At 35.6% G+C, this 16,738-nt stretch overlaps 1 protein-coding gene across 1 annotated transcript in view; it reads right to left on the bottom strand.

Annotated features, from left to right (window-relative positions):
- Positions 1-10,107: 10,107 nt before the first annotated feature.
- The window catches only part of LOC110451981, a 15,813-nt gene continuing 9,182 nt past the window's right edge, over positions 10,108-16,738 (bottom strand). Inside the window, exon 2 of the mRNA XM_021500224.1 lies at positions 10,108-11,591. Within this exon, the coding sequence (XP_021355899.1) occupies positions 10,459-11,591 (1,133 nt within the window). The 3' untranslated portion in view covers positions 10,108-10,458. The remainder of the gene's footprint in view (positions 11,592-16,738) is intronic.

Raw genomic sequence — 16,738 nt, 5'->3', positions numbered from 1 at the left:
TATAAAGTGCATACCTATTATTCCTGGTGGCAACCTCTCAACCGCAACATGGCAAGGACGGCAGATATAGGCTATCTTTTGTTTCCCGATTCTATCGCGGTACTTGGCACCGCCACCAGAAATAAAAGTTCACGTCCAAATCAGCAAACATCAATCATTGCAAGTTACAAACTGGTAAAATACCAATTTATCAAATAAATTGTAGGAAATCACCTGGTGAACTGTTTTGGTTGCCCAAACTGATATCAAAATTCTTTTTGTCCAAATGAAAAGGAAATTTACTGCATTTTACAATAAATTAGCAACATAATGAGTAAATTGGTAGGAAAATCACTACCCAGACCAAGAGACAATTCTTGGTGTCCAATAGGCAAGAAATGCATTGCCCCTCACAATAAAGTTGTAACAAATTGATCAAATTGGTAATAAATTCTCTACCGTGAACGACTCCAACGACCCCTGTCTATAAAGATAAAAGGTTTGCAGAAGCAGCCAATACCACAATCGCCACTGTTTTGAATATTGCAATTGGTTGATATGCGATTGAGAAAATTAATATTGAAATATAAATAGAGACTTTGTTGCAAACTATGCAGGAAAAAGAAATGTCCAAGGTCTGAAAAATGTACCTGATCCCCTAAAAACAATGCAGAGTTGCTGTATACAATCTTAGGATATTTTATGTACCCCCACCTTTGGACGAATTGACAGCAGCTACCTTACTATGCATACGCCCTCTGTGTTTATTCAGATTACCCCCTGGCCTTTTATATCACCACTTCCTGGGAAGTATTTGGAACCATATAATACAAGTATTAGGCAACAGAGCCCTAAGAGGATCCTATGTACTTAAAAGTCCATGTCTTAAATGACCCAGGGATGAACGGCCTATATTATTGCCACCACAATGAATGACTTAAGCCCGAAGTGGTGATTCATATTTCAGCATTATTTGCACACTACCTAAAGCTTGACTCTAACGCATGCCACAATTCCACAGCGTTGGAGACCCAAATGTACCCCTTCTTCTGAGGACCTGGCATGAACAAAAGCCCGCTTAACAAGGGAGGAGCCTATCAACCAAGCTCTCGATTCCTCATCTGAAAACAAACTTAGTAATTGTCCTTACACTGGTACACTGACAATGGTCAGTCCTTAATTAACCTGATGAAGTGGGCTCTGAATAACAACCTTACTGTTGGAGTTCGTATATAAGATTTGAAATCGCCTTAGCAATTGATTCATAAGCAGATTAAATCCGATTAAACTTGGTTATGATTTAATATTATTTTAAAGGAATTTTATTGATCGCTCTCTATTTATGAATCTTATACGTAGTGTACAAAGTATTGAGGTACGTGTAGAACGGTCAATTTATTCGTTCGTTTGTCAAAGTGTACGTCCTCCTTAATTATAAAATAGTATTTGCTAAATGTTTACAAACATACGTTTAATGGCTAATGGCCTGAAGGTTTATCGAGTAATTTCGCTATGCTATTAAAGACCCAAGGAGGAGGTATGAGTGTGGGAGGAAACCGGTGTACCTAGAGAAAACCCACGTGGTCGGGCCACCACTACCCTGTCACGTCCGATCGGGAAATCGAACCCCGGCCGCCTTGGTGAAAGGCAAGTGCGCTATCCACTGCACCACCCGACAACCTCAAGGACTTTATTCATGGTTATCTCAGATGAAGCAAAAGCTATTCATCGTTGGCAGTAAAACGGCCCTTTTGGTGCCCCTTTATCGCATGTAAATAAAATCTATAAAATACCACTTTCTATAATATCTTTTATAAGTAATGTTGATAAAATCGAATAAATTACAGTACGGTACCGGCAGCTGTCGCCTTTATACCACGCACTTACAACTCGTGCATGTGATATCATCGTTTGTCCGAAAGCTTTCTTATAGCGGTGTTTATCCTCAATCAATCAGTTATTTATAAATAAATCCCTATATGTATATTCATATTATCCAGTTTATCCAAAGAGCGTCAAACAATTCAATGCAATTCAATGCATGTACATTCAACAAAGGTTTAAATTTCCCAACATTTTTATCCAGTTTATGTCACATTACCCAATGTTTTCCATTAATGACTTTTTTATACGTGGTCGAGTGTGTGTGACCCCTTCTGCTATTTCGACGTACAGATACACCTCGTCATACGAAAAAAAATTCGCGCCGTTTTTACACGAACTACCAAGACATAAGATATGTTTCTCACTACATACTTGAACTCACGACTAGCCTTCAGTTACAAGCTAACCGAGGGGATAGGCAATTACAACGGCATGTTTTATGTAAATTACTTCTGTTTGTTTATGTATTTTTATTGTACTATCTTTTCATAATGACTGTGTTTCTCTGTTATATGTTGTGATATCTAAATGTTCATGTTCCTGTCTTGATAAAGGAGCAGATCTCCCTGGACAATTGACAAATTTCTTTGTCTCCACTGTCATTATCACTTCTTTGCCTATATGTATATATTGTTGCAAGTGGAAACACATCATTAACTATGCTTGTTTAGATATTTGGCAAGATGTACTGTATATGTTTAGCTGACTTGTTGCACCAAATGTGATATTTCGTTCAATACCATGTACCTTCCCTTCTTCTCATTTTAGTGGAGTTACATTGTATACATTTTCAACGGCTTTGGTAGTTTGAACGCTCTTGTTGTGTTTACGTAAACTTTGTGATATTCAATGTTTTCAGTTTTTCATTTAATTTCTTTGGGTCATTCAAAATAATCTGTTTTTAATGTTTTGTTACCGTTGAACTGCCTATCTTTAACACATATTTACGGCTTATTAACATACTTTAGACGTTCATGTACAGTTTATGCTATTTATATATACGTATACATTGTATGTTACTTTATTTGTACGTGTACATTGTTTGTTACTTTATACGGACATGTACAGTGTATGTTCCTTTACATGTACGTGTACCGGCCGGTATGTTAATTTACACGGGCGTGTACATTGTATGTTATTTTATATGTACATGTACAGTACATCTTACTTTATACGCACATGTGTGATGTATAGTACTTTAAGTGTCAATGTACAGCGAATGTTACTTTATATGAACGTGAACATTGCATGTAACTTTATATGTACATGTACAGTGTGTTGGTGAACTCTATACGTACCTATACATGGATTGTTACTTTATATGTACATGTACAGTGTGTTGGTGAACTCTATACGTACCTATACACGGATTGTTACTTTATATGTACATGTACAGTGTGTTGGTGAACTCTATACGTACCTATACATGGATTGTTACTTTATATGTACATGTACAGTGTGTTGGTGAACTCTATACGTACCTATACATGGATTGTTACTTTATATGTACATGTACAGTGTGTTGGTGAACTCTATACGTACCTATACACGGATTGTTACTTTATATGTACATGTACAGTGTGTTGGTGAACTCTATACGTACCTATACATGGATTGTTACTTTATATGTACATGTACAGTGTGTTGGTGAACTCTATACGTACCTATACATGGATTGTTACTTTATATGTACATGTACAGTGTGTTGGTGAACTCTATACGTACCTATACATGGATTGTTACTTTATATGTACATGTACAGTGTGTTGGTGAACTCTATACGTACCTATACATGGATTGTTACTTTATATGTACATGTACAGTGTGTTGGTGAACTCTATACGTACCTATACATGGATTGTTACTTTATATGTACATGTACAGTGTGTTGGTGAACTCTATACGTACCTATACATGGATTGTTACTTTATATGTACATGTACAGTGTGTTGGTGAACTCTATACGTACCTATACATGGATTGTTACTTTATATGTACATGTACAGTGTGTTGGTGAACTCTATACGTACCTATACATGGATTGTTACTTTATATGTACATGTACAGTGTGTTGGTGAACTCTATACGTACCTATACATGGATTGTTACTTTATATGTACATGTACAGTGTGTTGGTGAACTCTATACGTACCTATACATGGATTGTTACTTTATATGTACATGTACAGTGTGTTGGTGAACTCTATACGTACCTATACATGGATTGTTACTTTATATGTACATGTACAGTGTGTTGGTGAACTCTATACGTACCTATACATGGATTGTTACTTTATATGTACATGTACAGTGTGTTGGTGAACTCTATACGTACCTATACATGGATTGTTACTTTATATGTACATGTACAGTGTGTTGGTGAACTCTATACGTACCTATACATGGATTGTTACTTTATATGTACATGTACAGTGTGTTGGTGAACTCTATACGTACCTATACATGGATTGTTACTTTATATGTACATGTACAGTGTGTTGGTGAACTCTATACGTACCTATACATGGATTGTTACTTTATATGTACATGTACAGTGTGTTGGTGAACTCTATACGTACCTATACATGGATTGTTACTTTATATGTACATGTACAGTGTGTTGGTGAACTCTATACGTACCTATACATGGATTGTTACTTTATATGTACATGTACAGTGTGTTGGTGAACTCTATACGTACCTATACATGGATTGTTACTTTATATGTACATGTACAGTGTGTTGGTGAACTCTATACGTACCTATACATGGATTGTTACTTTATATGTACATGTACAGTGTGTTGGTGAACTCTATACGTACCTATACATGGATTGTTACTTTATATGTACATGTACAGTGTGTTGGTGAACTCTATACGTACCTATACATGGATTGTTACTTTATATGTACATGTACAGTGTGTTGGTGAACTCTATACGTACCTATACATGGATTGTTACTTTATATGTACATGTACAGTGTGTTGGTGAACTCTATACGTACCTATACATGGATTGTTACTTTATATGTACATGTACAGTGTGTTGGTGAACTCTATACGTACCTATACACGGATTGTTACTTTATATGTACATGTACAGTGTGTTGGTGAACTCTATACGTACCTATACACGGATTGTTACTTTATATGTACATGTACAGTGTGTTGGTGAACTCTATACGTACCTATACATGGATTGTTACTTTATATGTACATGTACAGTGTGTTGGTGAACTCTATACGTACCTATACATGGATTGTTACTTTATATGTACATGTACAGTGTGTTGGTGAACTCTATACGTACCTATACATGGATTGTTACTTTATATGTACATGTACAGTGTGTTGGTGAACTCTATACGTACCTATACATGGATTGTTACTTTATATGTACATGTACAGTGTGTTGGTGAACTCTATACGTACCTATACATGGATTGTTACTTTATATGTACATGTACAGTGTGTTGGTGAACTCTATACGTACCTATACATGGATTGTTACTTTATATGTACATGTACAGTGTGTTGGTGAACTCTATACGTACCTATACATGGATTGTTACTTTATATGTACATGTACAGTGTGTTGGTGAACTCTATACGTACCTATACATGGATTGTTACTTTATATGTACATGTACAGTGTGTTGGTGAACTCTATACGTACCTATACATGGATTGTTACTTTATATGTACATGTACAGTGTGTTGGTGAACTCTATACGTACCTATACATGGATTGTTACTTTATATGTACATGTACAGTGTGTTGGTGAACTCTATACGTACCTATACATGGATTGTTACTTTATATGTACATGTACAGTGTGTTGGTGAACTCTATACGTACCTATACATGGATTGTTACTTTATATGTACATGTACAGTGTGTTGGTGAACTATATACGTACCTATACACGGATTGTTACTTTATATGAACGCTCACATTGTACTTTACTTTTCGCGGACGTTTACAATGAATGCCGACTTTAGACGTTCCTGTACAGTGTATGCTACTTTCTATGTACATGTACAGTGCAAGTTATTTATATATATTTATACAATGTTTGTTACCTTATAGTTACGTGTGCAATGTTTGTTACTTTATACGTAATTGGACAGTGTATGTTACTTTATATGTACGTATACATTGTAGGTTACTTTAAATATACGTTAACAATGTATGTAATTTTGTTTATGTACGTATACAGTATATGATATTTTATACTGACATGTATGTTGTATTTTACTTTATATGTCCAGGTACAGTGAATGTTACTTTATATATACATGTACATTTTATGTTACTTTAAACGGACATCTACATTGCATGTTATTTCAAACTTACATATATGTTGTATGTTATATCATATTTCATGTAAATTGTATGTTATTCATACTTACATGTACATTGAATGTTACTTCATACTTACATGTGCATTGTATGTTACTTTATATTTACATGTACATTGTATGTTACTTCATACTTAAATGTATATTGTATGTTACTTTACTTACATGTACATTGTTACTTTATACTTACATGTACATTGTATGTTACTTTATACTTACATGTACATTGTATGTTACTTCATACTTACATGTACATTGTTACTTCATACTTACATGTACATTTTATGTTACTTCATACTTACATGTACATTGTATGTTACTTCATACTTACATGTACATTGAATGTTACTCATACTTACATGTTCATTGTTACTTTATACTTACATGCACATTGTATTTTACTCATAATTACATGTACAGTGTATGGTACTTCATTCTTACATATACATTGTATGGTACTTTATGCTTACATATACATTTTATGTTCCTTTATACTTAAATGTACATTTTATGTTACTTTATAATTACATGTATATTTTATGTTACTTTATACTTTCATGCACATTGTATGTTACTCATACTTACATGTACATTGTTACTTTATACTTTCATGTGCATTGTTACTTTATATATAGATGTACATTTTATGTTACTTTAAACGGACATGTACATTGCATGTTATTTCAAACTTACATATATGTTGTATGTTATATCATATTTCATGTAAATTGTATGTTATACATACTTACATGTACATTGAATGTTACTTCATACTAACATGTGCATTGTATGTTACTTTATATTTACATGTACATTGTATGTTACTTTATACTTAAATGTATATTGTATGTTACTTTACTTACATGTACATTGTTACTTTATACTTACATGTACATTGTATGTTACTCATACTTACATGTTCATTGTTACTTCATACTTACATGTACATTTTATGTTACTTCATGCTTACATGTACATTTTATGTTACTTCATACTTACATGTACATTTTATGTTACTTCATACTTACATGTACATTTTGTGTTACTTCATACTTACATGTACATTGTTACTTCATACTTACATGTACATTGATTGTTACTCATACTTACATGTACATTGTTACTTCATACTTACATGTACATTTTGTGTTACTTCATACTTACATGTACATTGAATGTTACTCATACTTACATGTACATTGTTACTTCATACTTACATGTACATTTTATGTTACTCATACTTACATGTACATTGTTAATTTATACTTTCATGTGCATTGTTACTTTATCCTTACATGTACATTGTATGTTACTTCATACTTACATGTACATTTTATGTTACTTCATGCTTACATGTACATTTTATGTTACTTCATGCTTACATGTACATTTTATGTTACTTCATGCTTACATGTACATTTTATGTTACTTCATGCTTACATGTACATTTTATGTTACTTCATGCTTACATGTACATTTTATGTTACTTCATGCTTACATGTACATTTTATGTTACTTCATGCTTACATGTACATTTTATGTTACTTCATGCTTACATGTACATTGTATGTTACTTCATACTTACATTTACATTGAATGTTACTCATACTTACATGTACATTGAATGTTACACATACTTACATGTTCATTGTTACTTCATACTTACATGTACATTGAATGTTACTAATCCTTACATGTTCATTGTTACTTCATACTTACATGTACATTTTGTGTTACTTCATACTTACATGTACATTGTTACTTCATACTTACATGTACATTTTGTGTTACTTCATACTTACATGTACATTGAATGTTTCTTCATACTAACATGTGCATTGTATGTTACTTTATATTTACATGTACATCGTATGTTACTTTATACTTAAATGTATATTGTTTGTTACTTTACTTACATGTACATTGTTACTTTATACTTTCATGTGCATTGTTACTTTATACTTACATGTACATTGTATGTTACTTTATTCTTACATGTACGTTGTATGTTACTTTATTCTTACATGTGCGTTGTATGTTACTTTATAGTTAGATGTACATTGTTACTTTATTCTTACATGTACGTTGTATGTTACTTTATAGTTAGATGTACATTGTATGCTACTTCATAGTTACATGTACATTGTATGTTACTTTATACTTACATGTAGATAGTATGTTACTTTATACTTACATGTACATTGTATGTTTCTTTATACTAACATTTACATTGTATACTACTTCATACTTACATATACATTGTATGTTACTTTATTTACATGTTCATTGTTTCTTTATACTTACATGTATATTTTATGTTACTTCATAAACATTGTTACTTTATAACTACACGCACATTTTCACTTTATACTAACATATACATTATATACTTACTTTATACTTACATGTACATTGTTTATTACTTTGTACTTACATGTACATTGTTTCTTCAAGCTTACATGTACATTGTATGTAACTTTATACTTACATGTACATTAAATGTTACTTCATACTTACATGTACATTGTATGTTACTTCATACTTACATGTACATTGTTACTTTATACTTACATGTACATTGTATGTTACTCATACTTACATGTACATTGTATGTTACTTTATGCTTATATGTACATTGTTACTTTATACTAACATGTACATGGTATGTTACTTTACTTACATGTACATTGTTACTTTATTCTTACATCTACATTGTATGTTACTCATACTTACATATCCATTGTATGTTACTTTATGCTTATATGTACATTGTTACTTTATACTAACATGTACATGGTATGTTACTTTACTTACATGTACATTGTTACTTTATACTTACATGTACATTGTATGTTACTCATACTTACATATACATTGTATGTTACTTTATGCTTATATGTACATTGTTACTTTATACTAACATGTACATGGTATGTTACTTTACTTACATGTACATTATTACTTTATACTTACATGTACATTGTATGTTTTTTGATGAATGTAATTTATAGCCACAATATACGACAGTCCGTTTCAGATATTCCGTTCAAAGAAAGTCAAAGGTAGTAAATATTATCACATCAATGAGTCAGTAGGAATATATCACCGATATGAATAGTTAAAATGAATTCAATCAAACAGCTTGTACACATTAAATCGGAACTATATCACGTTACAGAATTTGTAAAAAAACTAATTTGACAGAGTAATGCTTAAATGAAAATAGATATATGTCCCGAAAGCGATTAATATGAATCTCACATAAGGTGTTAACGTTGAACGGTAAGGAAGCCAACGGTTTCTTTCTCAAGGCTGGGACATGCTAAAGTCCTTCAAATGGTAGCTGTTGTTCCCCGATTGTTGTTCAGTGTTTAGGGTAATGGCAGCAACTTGTTTACCTGTTGTCAGTATAATGTGACCGGGTTGAATGTTGTGCATGGTGCCTTCGGTATGGTATTTCAGTGAGATAGCACTATACAGTCGGCATCATATCTGCGCTATCACATGGAGGCAAGGACACCAACATGCCCTACCTCCAGCACAGATACACACTTGCACGCATACACACCACAGATGGCGGCACGTTCTTAAATGACCTTAGCTCTTAATATAAAGTTAAACATAAGAAAACCAAACGACACAGAATCACGTGTTTGTAGCAAATAGAAAACAACTAACAGGAAATGCTAACATATTTCCAACATGTTTTAGAGATAGATCTTACCTTTCCGAAATCCTTTCTCACTTGTAGCCTTCATTGGATATCTGACAAGTTATATCATTGCGAGGGCAAACCAAGTGATAGCTCAAGTTGACCATCAGAGTACTACGATTTTATTTTGCAAGTATCATAAAAAATAAGAAGTTGAAAAATTGTCACAAGAGATTTTATATTCATAACACATAACAAATTTAAAGCTACAAATCATCCAGCATTATTTCCAAAATGTAATTTGCAGCGAGAGAGCGAGGCACGTCAATGTTTTAGCTGCTCGTCACTAACCGAACTATTTACAACGTTATGAAGTTTACAATTGTATTGAACAAGTTAATAATATGCATGTGTTTATCCACCAATGTAACATCTAGGCTCGGTTTACTTAACAAACACCAAACCGTAAGCAAAGATTTTATAAAAGCTGTTTTTCTTCATTTCTATTGATATACCTTTTATCACTTGTAAATAATTACCGCTTTTCATATCATGAAAAGTACAAAAATTAATAATCCATTTAAGATGGTGGATTAGCATCGTATCCAAACAGAAAAAAATCCATTTTGTACATTTCCTGAATTTGAGCTATGATACGTCTAGGCATGCCTACATATGCGGTAACTAAAGCTTGTCTCCGTTGAGCCTTTCTTTCTGTGCTTGATAAAGGATAAGTATGCATTGCTGCTAAAACAGCCTTGGTGATGTCTTCAACGTTAACGTTGTCATTCGTCTGAAATTCCGATAACGGAAACGATATATTTGTTCTTATGTAGCCTTGTATTTTGAATCCTTCCCACATTTTCATGAAGTAAGCGAGTTTGTTGCTACAACATGATCGCATCACAGGGTTGTCAATGGCACCCCACATTGTTTTAATGACTCCCCCCATCGTCTTATTTGTACCAGATCCACGAAACATCAGCCTTAGTGTTGATTTTATTTCGTTGCTGATGTTCAGCTGGTCGATGATGTGCTCCGTATCTTGTGTCATTGTCTCCTGTTGAATGACATACTGATATCCCACGTCACAGACTCTACACATGGCGTAAACGGGACTCCAATGTCGGTTGATGATGCTTCCATGTAGAGCTTTTGTAGTTACGCTGTCAATAAAATCTTGGAAAGATATGTTATATCCACAATCCCCTACTTCGGTTTTATAAAATCCCTTCCCTAATGACTGCGCAAGTGAATGAGCGATAGATGCAAATCGTAATAAAAAATATTTGTCTATGAATGCAGAAAATAATCTTGAATAGGGGTCACGGGAAACAACAATACCCTTTGTAGTCAATGGTTTAGGATTGGAATCTAATTTTTTAGTAAATCCAGCGCTTAAAGCGTGTATTTTATTCCTGGGAAAGCTGAAGGCTTTATTCGCCGGTATTCCTTTCTCTACGATTAAAAACACAATCGCCCAAAATGTACTTCCAGCTTTTGCGACTTTACAAACACTTATGTTCAGTTTCCTTGATTGAAAGAAAATTGCTTCGGCTTGCTGGTCCTTTATTTTGTATTGCTCTTTTCGGTCAGTACTATAACATCCTTCCTGCAAATGTTGGATACGCTTATTCCATGTATCCTTCATCCCTGTACTGTGGTCAAGGTATTGTCCCTTCATCTGATCCTGTTTGAATTCGATGTCTTGACCTGAAACAAACAAAATAATTTATATTGTTTAAACAGTCTATCTATACAGTTTAATGGTTGTCCGTTGAATGCGACGTGCATGAAATTGTAACGGTTGCCCGTTAAATGCTATACATTTGTTATGGTCGTCAATAGGATAATATTCATTCGCAAAAGTGAAATGTTTTAATTTGTAAATGTTGCCCATTGAAAATGCTATACATATGTAACGGTTGCCCGTCTATTGCTACATGTATGCCATTTTAATGGTTGCCCGTTAAATGATACACGTTTGTAATGGTTACGCATTGAATATTATACCTAAGTAATGGTTGTCCATGTAATACTACTTGTATTTTTTATTAATTACACATTAGATCGGGTAGAAGAGTTAAAATGTCGCCACTAGTCACCGTTTTGTTTTGCGACTTGTAGATTTGTGGTCGAAATCGGTTATCATAATCAAATTTAAAACCTGAAAATGTGTCTGTTAAATATAGAAACTACATAAAAACTATTAATTGAACTGTATGTTATTCACATTTTACTTGACTCAAATTATTTTCCGGATTCTTATATCAGTATCATGCTCGGAAACAAACGTGAACATCTGCCTTCCTCTCTCAGTTCCGTGTACATTCAACTAGCTGCGGAAACCATAGTTTCTAGGCCCGATCGTTTTTGTTTTATTATATTTTTTATTATTATCGGACCCTCTGTACCACCTTGTATCTTAAAAGAGGAAGGTAACACAGGTGGTTGCACTTTAAAGATAAAGTAATCGATACAGTTTGCCAAAATCTAATTACACTGCATCAAACAGCTGTTTTGTCCTTCTAGGGTCCGATAATAATAAATAAAAAATAAAAAAAGATCGGGCCTAGAAGCTACGGTTCCTGTAGCTAACATTTAACAAGCCACTTTGTGTTTTAATAAAATAAACAGCGTATGTTATAAAATATGGCGTTACACCTTCTCCGACAGGAACGAGCGTATGTTAAAGTTTGATTATACGTTTGAAACGTTTGTAGGCGGTAAAAAATTAGGAAATACCATTAACTACGTATAAAAAATACAAATCATCTGGATATGGACCCGATAAGTGTTTAAGACATGTTTATCCAAGTATGCAGGGTCACCTAAATCAAGATATATACTGGCTCCCAAATGAAGCGTTACATTATTGTATGGACAGTGTTTCATTATTATATTGAAAATGCTGAACTTTTACACAGTTAAAATGGATATCAATATGAATTGTATCAAATAATTTACTTCAGTTTCATTTGAATGTCTCTATGCAACGACGTCTCTAGTGTTATCCAGCGTACGGTACGTACAACTCAAATTCACACAATTAATATCGCGCGAAAGACCCCTGGCGTTGATCACAGCCAGACAACAACGTCGCATGTAAGTAATGAGTCGGTTTATAGACCTCATCGGGATCCTCCACCTTCCTTCCAGAAAGGCCATCCTCAACTGATCCAACTTTTGAGACTGCTGACGTCGAAGCCTTATTCGTCTGTCCAACTGATCCAAGAGGTTCTCAGTTGGATTGAGATAAGGGCAAGGCGATTGCCAATCAATCAATTACGCGTTCAACATGAGCATGTGCGTTATCTTGTTGAAACGTGCCACCATGCGTCATCGTGAATGAAACAATATATCTGGTGCCTAATACACTGGTCGTTCAGGCTTCCGTCAGCGATCACAAGTTCTGTCTCTGCGCCTATTGCCACCTCTCAAAATGACATTTCCAGCACCAAACCGATCATGAAGCAAGGTGCAGGCGTTCAGATAACGATTATCACTCGCCTTCTGACATCCGAGCGACAGTGTAGATATCCGGGACTCATCCTTTAATAGAACTTGTTGCAATGTCGTAGAGACAATCGTAAATACCGTTGTACCCATGCTGAACGCCTTTGTATATGACGTCGGATAAATCGAAGTACACGATACGTTCCGTTAGAATATAGCCTACCTCGACCAATCCACGGATTACAGTTTGCGGACTAATGTGAGGGTGATTGGGGATGTTGGAAGCGGTCGTTGCCGCCGTTACTGTCCGATTACGCAGACGACGTAAGCAGATACATCTATCTGTCCTATTCTACGTGACAAAAAATGCGGCTTTCCCGACCTTGGTCGATTGGCCGTCGAATTCGTGACGGCTATAAACCAGCTCCAAAGACTGGATATGGCTATCCTGGACACACCAAACCTCCCCTTTCACGGCCAGCCTAACGTCAGTAAGCCGTGGCATTGCTAATATGGCTTGGACACTGAAACAACGATTTTTTCTTCTCCATATACTGACTTATACCGTGACCCGATAAAAAGAAAAAACAAAGCCTTTAACAATTTGTTTACACAGTACACAAGCAAAACCTTCCGCGCGTAAATCGAGTTCAAGGCTACGCTTCACTGAATTTTGTCGACGTTTACTTGTCCAACCTCAAGCCAACCCGCGGGAATAATATAACAAAGCAATTAGGTTAATTTAAGATGTTATGAAAATGCAATATTACAAAACGTTATGTTTCATTTTGGGACAAGTATAAATTATCTTTAATTCTACCAAGGTCACCTTTTATTGGTTAATAACCATGGATTATTGGACGATGGATCATGCGCGAGCCTGTGTTATTTTCCAACAGACCAACGCTCTTTTCCCGCCAATAAACCGGTAACAATTTGCTAGCGGACAAATAGAAAATCCTATATCTAGATCTACTTAAATCTTCAAGCTCACTGTCAGAATGTTCCGCTGACCTTACCGCGAAGGTGACTTGAAATAAAGTTTGTGTATCCATCAAATGTTGATTTCATGTGTTGACAAGCGATGTCAATAGAATGATTCAAATCAACACATGGCAAAAAGCATGACGTCAGTGTTTGTTGAAAAATGGAAAAAAAAAATCACAAAATAGAACAACAGCCCACAGGGTAAGAACTGATAGAAACGTGCGGCTTCTTGCGAAATAAAGACATTTAGGCAGCACGTGACAAACGTTAACGCGCCCAAAAGAACAGCCTTATGTAGATAATTAGATTATCTGAGTCGCCTTGTTTATCATAAGCGTGACAAAAAACAGACATTCATTTCATTTTGCTTGGTATAATACATATAATCAACATTGATTTTATATTATAGTGGAGTATCTGACTCGGGATTCGAAAATGTTTGAAAAATAATCAATTCAGGCCGCAAGCGGATTTCGTTAATTATTTTTTTCAATATTTTCTCTTCCTCGTTATCTTTTCCACGCACATTACGTTGATTATTTCTTAAATGCCGTTTGTACGTGCCGAGAGCACTAACACAAAGCGATTATATGTCTGTAGTACAGATATGGCATGCGTAGGTATACATGCCGTTTGTACGTGCCGACAGCACTAACACAACGCGAGTATATGTCTGTAACGCGTAGGTATACATGCCGTGTGTACGTGCCGAGTGCACTAACACAAAGCGAGTATATGTCTGTAATGCGTAGCTATACATGCCTTTTGTACGTGCCGAGAGCACTAACACAAATCGAGGATATGGCTGGAGTACAGAAATGGCATGCGTAGGTATACATGCCGTTTGTACGTGCCGACAGCACTAACACAACGCGAGTATATGTCTGTAATGCGTAGGTATACATGCCGTGTGTACGTGCCGAGAGCACTAACACAAAGCGAGTATATGTCTGTAGTACAGAAATGGCATGCGAAGGTATAAATGCCGTTTGTACGTGCCGAGAGCACTAACACAAAGCGAGTATATGTCTGTAATGCGTAGGTATACATGCCATGTGTACGTGCCGAGAGCACTAACACAAAGCGAGTATATGTCTGTAGTACAGATATGGCATGCGGAGGCATACATGCCGTCTGTACGTGCCGAGAGCACTAACACAAAGCTAGTATATGTCTGTAGTACAGAAATGGCATGCGAAGGGATAAATGCCGTTTGTACGTGCCGAGAGCACTAACACAAAGCGAATATATGTCTGTAGTACAGAAATGGCATGTGTAGGTATACACGCCGTTTGTACGTGCCGAGAGCACTACCACAAGGCGAGTATATGTCTCTAGTAAAGATATGGCATGCGGAGGTATAAATGCCGTTTGTACGTGCCGAGAGCACTAACACAAAGCGAGTATATGTCTGTAGTACAGATATGGCATGTGGAGGTATACATGACGTCTGTACGTGCCGAGAGCACTAACATAACGCGAGTACATGTCTGTAGTACAGATATGGCATGCGTAGATATAAATGCCGTTTGTACGTGCCGAGAGCACTACCTCAACGCGAGTATATGTATGTAGTAAAGATATGGCATGCGGGGGGATACATGCCGTTTGTACGTGCCGAGAGCACTACCACAAAGCGAGTATATGTCTGTAGTAAAGATATGGCATGCGGAGGTATAAATGCCGTTTGTACGTGCCGAAAGCACTAACATAAAGCGAGTATATGTCTGTAGTACAGATATGGCATGCGTAGGTATACATGCCGTCTGTACGTGCCGAGAGCACTAACACAAAGCGAGTATATGTCTGTAGTACAGATATGGCATGCGAAGGTATAAATGCCGTTATATTCTAATTCGCTTCCCTCAAACGAACATAAATTATTTATCATATAAAACTCCAACTCTTTACCGGGAGTTCGTCCGCCTAGCAACGAGGACGTACATATTTATTCAGGTAAAATTACATGGAAATCGGAAAATGGATCCGTAATCCCAGTGCTGTGCGGGAATTGCTGGCCACTTCGTCTTGTCCTTCATGCTCCAAAATAGCTGTACACAAATCAGGTTGTTTCATTCCCCATGTGAAAGGATTGCTGGAAATATAATGTAACAGCCACCCAAAAACTGAACAAGTACTAACAAGAATGGGCGGGTGGGCGGGAAGTCCGGACTGATCAACAGCTAGGCGAACACAGACACCTGTACGTGTCGCTACTGTCCCAAGCATACCTGTCCCACGTGCACTAGTAGCTGCACGTGCGAGACAAGACACGGACATCCCGTCCACTCGTTTACATAACAATGATAAATATATTTATATTCTAATTCGCTTCCCTCAAACGAACATAAATTATTTATCATATAAAACTCCAACTCTTTACCGGGAGTTCGTCCGCCTAGCAACGAGGACGTACA

This window comes from Mizuhopecten yessoensis, unplaced genomic scaffold (assembly GCF_002113885.1).
Source record: "Mizuhopecten yessoensis strain PY_sf001 unplaced genomic scaffold, ASM211388v2 scaffold689, whole genome shotgun sequence".
Lineage (NCBI taxonomy): Eukaryota > Metazoa > Mollusca > Bivalvia > Pectinida > Pectinidae > Mizuhopecten > Mizuhopecten yessoensis.
This window is presented reverse-complemented; position numbering and strand designations above follow the sequence as displayed.